Below are 9638 nucleotides of genomic sequence, written 5' to 3'. Positions count from 1 at the left end.
ATTTCACCATTCCACTATCTAAGAGTAATTTATCAAGCCACATCATCATCTCTTCTTTTGAAAAGAAAAAAGAAAACAAAAATGAAATTGTAAACATTAAATGCAAATAATAACATAATCACAAATAATAAATATTAAACTTTAGCCTACTTAATTTTAAAATAACTTAAGCAACAATAAAAACTTAAATACATACTCCCTCCTATTTCCTTATATCTTCCCTTTTCTTTTGGGCACAAAAATTAAGAAAGGGGGAGAAAGAAGGAATAAAGTAGAATAAAGTATTGTAAGTTGTGAAATTTATAGGTGAGAGAAAATAATAAAGAATAAATGATGAATAAAGAATATATAAAGTAATAAGAGTTGTTGATTTTTTAGGAGAGAGAAATTAATAAAAAATGAATAAAACTTACCAAAAAAGGAAAAAGAGAAGATAATCAAACTTGTGTGAAAAGGGAAAGAGGAGAGATAATAGGAAATTGGAGGGAGTACTAAATTTTAAATTTTACGTTTATTATTAGAATAAGATAAAAGACAAATAAAAATCACATCATTATAATTTTATGCAGTTTATAAGAAATTAACAAATTTGTAAACATTAACTGTTAATTAATAATAGTAAAATAAACAATAGAGTTTGGCTTTTTATATTTTTCGATAAAAATAAACAAAAATTCAAAATCAGAATTCAGACTAAATTTTAAATTTTGTTTTTAATTGTTATAATAAATCAAAATGATAAATAAAAATCACATTACTCTAATTTTAAGTAGTTTATATATGCAACTCCCAATTTTTGATATATGTTTCCCTAATTTAATTAAATTGAATACATCTATCATCTATAAATCTAATTAAAAAGCAAACTAAACCACCTACCGTCATCCACAAGTCATATATTACTTTCATAAGATAACTTCTTAACCACTTTCATGCAAAGTGGATTTTGTAAAAAGAAAATAATAATAATAATAATAATAATAATGAAAGCTGCTAAGGGTGTGGGAGCCCAGCTTGTTTCTCGGCTCCCCACCAATTTCATGTAAACTTTTATTCTTATTTTAATGAAAGCTGCGCGCATCCCTTTATAATAAAAAAAAAAAAAAAAAAAAAAAAAAAAAAAAATAATAATAATAATAATAATAATAATAATAATAATAATAATAATAAACTGGTTCAGGTCTCATGGGGATAGAGTCTACTGGTGTAGGGCACTACATGGTACCTCAATTATTCCCAGCCATAAATTCACTCTCTCACTTGCTATTATGCATAAGCTTCCTACTACTGATCTGCTAGTCACTCGGGGGATGTTTCTGGTGAATAGATGTGTGCTCTGCAAATCCAAAGCTGAAACCCATAGACACCTCTTCTTTGACTGTGCTTTCTCGCAGCAAGTCTGGAAAAACCTCTTGCAGTGGATGAATATTAGCAACAGGACCATCAATCTCTGGACTGAGGTTCGTTGGATTGCTCAGGCTAAAGGTTTAAGACATTGGAAGCATGCTTTGCGTCAGAGTTGTATAGCTGCTGCAGTTTACTTCATTTGGCAAGAACATAACCAAAGGATCTTCATGGGGAGAGACAGCATGGTGGATCATATTGTTAGTAACATCAAGATAGCTATTAGATATAGACTATTTACTCATGCTTCTAGCTCTAGTTGCCTGATGTCTATGTTGTTTTGATTGTTTGATTCCATCCTCTAGTGGATAGCTTTGTAAGTTTTTATCCTCTTCTAATAAAATGAGGTATATCTTCTTATAAAAAAAAAAAAAAAAAAAAATAATAATAATAATAATAATTTCAGGCTCATTTCTTGCTGCTCTATCATCTATAAAACAGTGACTAAAATTATTACTCTGAGAATGCAAGAGCTCATGCCTGGTCTGGTTGGAGAGGAGCAAACAGCATTCATTAAGGATAGGAATCTATTTGAGAATGTCATGCTTACCCAAAGCCTTGTCAAGGGGTATCAAAGAAAAGGAATCACTCCTAGATGTATGCTCAAGGTGGACATTAACAATGCTTTTGATTCACTCCAATGGCCATTTATTCATCAAATGTTAGCTGGGTTGGGCTTCTTTCCCCTCTTTGTCAAATGGATTATGGGCTGCATTACAGGGTCCTGGTTTACTATCAAAGTCAATGGGTCACATCATGGGTTCTTTAAAGGACAAAGTGGAGTGAGGCAAGGGGATCCTCTCTCTCCTTATCTCTTTGTCCTTAGCATGGAACTCTTGTCTAGGAAGCTCAGACACTTATGTAACACACCTAATGTTTCTTTCCATCCAAAGTGTGTTAAGCTTGGTCTTACTCACCTTGTATTTGCTGATGATCTCATTGTAACAACCCGGCCCAAACCGGGTCGGGAGCGGTTAGTTATGATAGCTCACCAGGCTGTGTACATGGCCCACAGATCAACACGGGTCCTTTACAGCGCATTTTGTCCTCACTCATGCGCATCCCGGAAACCTTACAAGGAGGTCACCCATCCTAAGACTACTCCCAGTCAAGCACGCTTAACTTTGGAGTTCTTTCACATGGATGACCATAAAAGAAAGTGCACTTTGTTGATATGAGTAGTACTTCCAATCCCTTTAAGCACTAGTCATTTAAGCCTATCACTGGACCTCTTCAATTACCGTGGGGTGTTACAGTCACCCCCACTTGAAGAACGCAACGTCCTCGTTGCGCCTGGGAGCATAACTGCTAACCCAAAATCCTCCTCCGCTAGGTGTGTGATCACAATGGAGCGTATAACCACTGCCTCCAGGAGCGTATAACAACTGCCTCCGATCACCACACGGTCGCAGGGTTGCTCTGATACCATTTATAACATCCCGGCCCAAACCGGGTCGGGAGCGGTTACTTATGATAGCTCACCAGGCTGTGTACATGGCCCACAGATCAACACGAGTCCTTTACAGCGCATTTTGTCCTCACTCATGCGCATCCCGGAAACCTTCCCAGGAGGTCACCCATCCTAAGACTACTCCCAGTCAAGCACGCTTAACTTCGGAGTTCTTTCACATGGATGACCATAAAAGAAAGTGCACTTTGTTGATATGAGTAGTACTTCCAATCCCTTTAAGCACTAGTCATTTAAGCCTATCACTGGACCTCTTCAATTACCGTGGGGTGTTATACTCATGATCTTCCTTAGGGGTGACCTGCCTACTGTTTCTAAAGCCACTGAAGAGCTTGCCCATTTCTCAACCCAGTCTGGCCTGACTGCTAACCTGGATAAGACTGAGATCTATTTTGGAGGAGTGAGTGAGGAGGTTAAACAGCTCATCTTGCAAGCTACTAGTCTGCAGGAAGGTGTATTCCCATTCAGGTACTTAGGGATTCCCATCCATGCTTCTAGGCTTCATGCTGACATGTATGGTGCTCTTCTTCTCAAGCTGCAACAACTGCTCATTAGTTGCCCATCTCAGTATCTCTCTTATGTTGGGAGAGTTCAAGTTCTCAACTCTGTTCTCTTTGGCTTAGGCAACTTCTGGTGCTCTTGCATCCTGCTGCCACACCATCTCAAGGAACACATTCTAAGATAAGCAGGCAGTTCTTCTGGGGGTATTTTCCTGGTTGCAAGAAAATGGTCTATAAAAGCTGGGATAGTATCTGTGCTCCTTGGGCTGAGGGTGGATTTAACATTAACAACCTTACAGTCTGGAATCAGGCAGCAATGCTTAGCTGGCTCTGGAAATTAGACCACAATAAGGGGTCCATTTGGGTGAACTGGATGTCCAAATACTATTTACAGGATCATTCCATCTGGTTGATGGAGATAAGGGAGCATCATCCTGAGTGCCTTCGTGGTATTATTCAAACCAGGGACCATTGTATTGTTCAGCTGGGCAGTAGCTCCCATGTTAAGCATCTATTGCAGCAATGTACAGTGGCAGGCAAGTTTTCCATCCAGCATGCTTATAATGCTTTAAAGACTAAGTATGCTATCACTGAGTGTAGCCCCGCCATTCAGAAGGGTTTTTATCTTCCCAGGCATCGTGTTATTCTGCAATTAGCTGCTCATGACAGGCTCGCTACTGTAGATCGTCTGGTCAGTAGAGGCCTCCCTATGGTTAACAGGTGCTCTCTCTGTCAGAGGCAAAGTGAATCTACTGCACACTTGTTCTTTACTTGCAGTTACTCTACTGAGGTCTTACAGGCCATCAAGCAATGGGTAGGGGTCAACACTCCTGATAATTCTCTGCCGCAACTGTTAAGTTGGGCTAACAAAAGGAAGAATAGAAGGCATTGGCGCATTCTATGGGTTCAGAACAGCATTGCAGCTACTATATACATCATTTGGAGTGAAAGGAACCTGCAAATTTTCGAGAATAAGTGTAGACCAAGTCATACACTCATACGGGATATCCAATACACTGTTAGCATCATCTTGTTTGCCAAAATACAGGATGTTTTTCATGAAGAAATACTTGATAGTTTCCTAGCATCTAGGAAATAGTCTCATGAAGCCGTGTGCATTGTACCTTAGAGGGTTTGCTTTTGTAAGAAATCTCTTGTATTCTTCCTTTGGAATATAATGAGAAATTATCCTTCTTGAAAAAAAAAATAAAAAATAATAAAGCAAAGCTTTTTCATTCCATTTCATATTTATGTTTATATTAAATTTGTTAATAATAAAAACATGGTGCTCAAAAGTCATGAACTTTGCTCCATATTAATTTATTTATTAAATTTGATAATAATGAAAAAATTAAAGATGCTCAAAAGTCATAAAATGCATCGTCAATACGTGATTGGCGTCTTATCTACAATTGCCATAACAATACCATAAAACCAATACCCCGTGCATTGGACGGGAACCAAAACTAGTTATCTTTTATCTTTCAAAGTATATTTCGCGGGTGAAGTTTTTCTTGATTTTTCCCATATTTATTGTTTTTTGTGAATTTTATTTTGTACTTGAATGCGATTGTATTGTGAATGAGAATGTATCATGAGTTTTTTGATGAATTTTTTTTTTTTTGGTTTTAAAGCACTAACTAAAAATTGGTATACCCATGATGTTGAATAATTTTATTTTATATAAGTAATGACATGTTTTTATAAGGATTTTGTACTTTTCTTTATATACTAAAATTTATTACTTTATACAAAAAAAATTATGATGTAAAATTTATTTATACCATTAATTATTACGAGTATTTTTTTATTAGTGTAAAATCATTACTTCTTTATTTGATTCCTAATACATGTAAAAAAAATGAATCAAACAATTGGAAACAACCAATCAGGAATCAAGTTCTAACTCATACGGCTACCACCAAATCCATATCATTCCATGAATCAAACACCCCTTATCTTTCTTGCAAAATGATGAACCCATATGCACAAAAAATTATTCTAAAAAATTATTGTTGTGATACCATATTAGTACTATGCATTTGATGTGAAAAAATGTAGAACGAATTATTATTAATGTCTTAAATAATCTCTTTTTTGTGTCACTATGTGCTGCTTCATAATCCGATGTTTTTCTTCGTTAAATACTTTTGTCGATAATGCTTAAATTAAAAAAAATCATATAATCCCTTTGTGTTCTAGGAAAATTATAAAAGTACAAAAAAGTTATATTTTAGTGGGATAAAATATTTTAACAACAATAATTTTTTATAGATTTTTTCTTTTACATACAAGTAGTTTGTAGTACTCTTTGTATTATATTTGTAGGATCTGTAAACTTTTATTATTGACATTACGGATATTATTCTCGTAAGAGTTCGAATTTTCTATCTTATGAAAATGTGACACAAGATCCAGAATTATTTCATGGATCTGATCAATATAAAAGTATTATAATTTATACTCAAATGCTTGAGTATACAACTATTTAACATTATTGGGAGTTAGAGACCATGTTGGTTAACCGTTCACACTCTTTGACTTTGATTTCTGTATATACATTATACGAGTAGTTGAATGTATTTAGTTAACATGTGTCGTCTCAAAGATGAGAGTTGAGACACTCTTATGTTAACTGATCGATGCATTTTGTATCATGTTTTAGTGGTTCTCTTATGTCAAACTTTTAGTAAGACTATAAATTAAATGTTGGAAGTTTGTGTTTCTATAAAACTTTTCTTTAACTCTAAAACTGACACCTACATTGTGATTTTTTTTATTAAACTACTGAAAACTCAATTTATATAACTTATTCCTCATTTTGAGTTCATGACACTGATAATTACATGCATCACATACATAAAAAAAATAATACGAGCTTATCCCATCCAGAAGTGCTAAAACAATTACTGGATGTATGTTAGGTGTGAAAAGATTATTAAGCATCCTTCTCGTGGATCTCGTCAATGACTTCACCATTTCAAGCCACGCGCATTGCGTTTTCGCAATATTGGCAAAGTTGCTCAGAAGTTTTGACTACCAAAACGAACCTGAAAGATCATAGCGCGATCTTTCTTTTCGATATATATGATGGCTAAAATAGTAGTATATTTAACGGGGATGCATAAGGGACAACTTCTTTTCTTTTTGTTGGAAAAACGACTTTGTCATAGTTATAGTCAAGTTACGTGAAAAAATCAACAATTATATACTCTACAAAATTGATATAGTTGACTGATTTAGTATAGTTGCTATGATTTTTGTTTTTGTGCTTAGATCCCAAACTGATAACTGGGAATGCACCTTAAAACTTTGTCTTACTAATTAAGTTGTCACTAAACAATGCGGAATTGGAGTTTAAAAAACATTTTGACATACATGTTTCTTTCGTAAATTTTTATGTTGAAATTTCATGTAAGTATTACAGTTTTTAAAACGTTGCTCATTTTAGTTATTTTGAAACTTGCAATGTAGAAGGCGGATTTAATAATTTAGAGGTCTAATATGTGAAGAAATTTGTGTCCTTTTTCATAAGATTTTTTTTTTTTTTTTACCTTTTTATACATGCATAAAACTTAAAAAAAAAAAAAGGTTTCATCTAAATATTTTATCTTACGCGGTTCTCATTTATCGTAGTCTTTTGCACTTGTTGTACTGAACAATTTGATCATTCAATAACATCATCGTTCATTTGTCATCCATCAACAATAATCACTTTTTCTCCTATTAGCCTTTGTGCAAAAATAAAAGATAAGCAAATGACTGAAACGGGGAGTATATAATAATGAAAAAGAAAAAGAAAAAAAGATGATGACAACAACAAAAATAACAATAATCGTGGCAAACTTTTAGTAATTGTCACAATATATGTATTGGTTAATCAATTTTTTTTTCTTATAAGGCCATTTTGTCCTCAAGGCTTCCTGCACTGAGTCAAATTCGACATTGGTTTACCTGTGTTTATACGTAGGTCTTGTAACCCTAATTAACCATAGCCATAATTCTTATATTAAAATATTAATTTCTTTTCATTAACCTATTTTTACGCCATATTTCTTATTTTTGATGTTTTATCAAGACCTACCTCAATCTACTTAAAAATTAATTGATAAAAAATACACACCAAAATATGTCAAATATGGTTTTAATTTGTAAAACATTTAAAATTATGTATTGATATGATTTATTGAAAAAAGATATTTTTTTTTCTTTTGATGGTTTTTTTCCCTTTTTTTTTCTCTCCATTGTCGTAAACACGCATATCGCTTACAATCTAAGGATATGCGACGCGAAGCACACTTATGTCATGATTAAGCTACCACCGACATATTGGTGAAATACGGAGAATGAGAGGATGTCATACCTAATGCGAGAGGAAGAGAATTAAAATTTGTTTTGACAATTGTTACAAGAGGCGTGTCATAATGAGTTGCCCCTATGGAACATGCTGAACTTAAAGATTGATCGATACTTCCATTTAAGAAGAATCTACACACTCAAAACGCTTATTACAAACGACATAGGAGATATACTCGTTGAATTAATTTTGGTGGTGGAGCTCAATGTTCATGCAAACTATTCTGAGGATGGTGATAAGCCTTACATGAGAAGGCATCCGCCAATGCGCATTGTGAATTATTTTACAATACAAAAGCATGTTGTTGTATTTGTAGGCGAGTACGAAGATAATTCTTTATTTGCCGCTAATAAGCATGTGTAACCTTTATGGATTTACCAAAAACTCTGATGCATGGTCATAAAGACTTGAGTTTTTTTTAAAAAAAAGACTTAAATGTCGTTAAGCATAGTTAAATTCATGATTGTTTGCACATGTTTACATGTTTACTACTCCGTATCTCTTAATTGACAGGGTACAAAATATGAGCTCGTGGATGCCATTAGTAGCAATGGCGTTCTGTTGAATGGAATATGGTATCACTGCAATTTCACAGCTACAAATGACATTTCATCTGAATCATCCACTAAGTTGTTCTTTGCCGAGTTGAAGACTGCTAGACTGAAATCTGGTACTCTAAGTACATGGTCACTGCTTGTCGCCCCATAGATGGTAAGACACACTCTTATGTTAACTTTTCAACGCATCAGTACTTTTTTTATCGTGTTTTAGAGGTTTTCTTACGAAACTTTTAGTAAGACAACAAATTACACGATGAGATTTATGTTTCTTTGGATCTTTTCTTAAAACTTTAAAACTCTCTTCACGTTATTTATTCTTGTTTGTGTTTCTGTGGATGTTTGATTTAAAACTCAAATTACACAACGTATTCCTGATTTTGAGTTCATGACACAAATAGTTACATGCATCACATACACAATAAATTAATACGGGTTTATCTCCTCTACAGATGCTAAATCAGTTATTGGATGTGATATGTGTGGAAAGTGTCTTCAACATCCTACTCGTGGATTTCGTCAAGGTCTTCATCATTCCAAGCCACGTGCCTTGCGTCCTCGTAGTAATGGCAAAGCTGCTCGGAAGTTTTGATTACCAAAACGAACCTGAAAGATCATAGCGTGACCTTTTGGATATATATGGTGGCTGCATTAGTAGCTATACCGAACAATACTAGAGTAATTAAAGAGGATGCACGGTGGGTCTTTTCTTTTTGCTAGGAGAACGACTTCGTCTTAGTTATAGTCAAGTTCTCTGATAATTGTTCTATTTCACAAAATTGACATAGTTGGCCGAGTAAGATAGTATAGTTGCTATGATCTTTGTTTTTTGTGATGAGATCCAAAATTGATAACTGGAAATGCAGCTTGAAACTTTTGTAATCGTATTATTTATTAGATAATGAAAGACGCGTTGTTGATGAAAGGGGCCTTTCTTCTTACTTTCCTTTTAGCTTGATTTCAGTTCTAGACGCGTTGTTGATGAAAGGAGAAGATTCATCATACGGCCGGAGGTGGAGGCCGAAGAGTGTGCATTCGGAGGTGGGATATTCTCCTTCAATGTCAACCTTGCAAAGAACAAAATCCAACTGCCTGATACATTATTCGACAAAAAATGGATACCAATTGAGCATGTAACCCCAGCAAAATAGACAAAAGAAGAAATCCGTCTTGATAATAAGACTCGTTTTATTATCAAGACGGATACTTATCCGATTCAAGAAAGACTACCTGAAAATCTTTTGAGGTATTAATTTGACAAACCACAAGTGGTGTGGTGGGGGCAAAAAATGTCACCACTTTCATTGTATTTGACCCGTCTATAGCAATAGACGCAATAGATGGGCCCGTCT

General features: G+C 34.5%; 1 protein-coding gene across 1 annotated transcript; it reads left to right on the top strand.

The window, feature by feature from the left end:
- The first annotated feature begins 1868 nt into the window (after window positions 1–1868).
- LOC141594466 (uncharacterized) lies at window positions 1869–4471 on the top strand. Its single transcript, XM_074414483.1, has 3 exons — window positions 1869–2191; window positions 3167–3439; window positions 3496–4471. The coding sequence occupies exons 1-3, from the start codon at window positions 1869–1871 to the stop codon at window positions 4469–4471; spliced, it is 1572 nt and encodes a 523-aa protein (XP_074270584.1).
- Window positions 4472–9638: the final 5167 nt, after the last annotated feature.

The sequence above is a fragment of the Silene latifolia genome, chromosome 8, assembly GCF_048544455.1.
Source record: "Silene latifolia isolate original U9 population chromosome 8, ASM4854445v1, whole genome shotgun sequence".
Classification (NCBI taxonomy): Eukaryota; Viridiplantae; Streptophyta; class Magnoliopsida; order Caryophyllales; family Caryophyllaceae; genus Silene; species Silene latifolia.
This window is presented reverse-complemented; position numbering and strand designations above follow the sequence as displayed.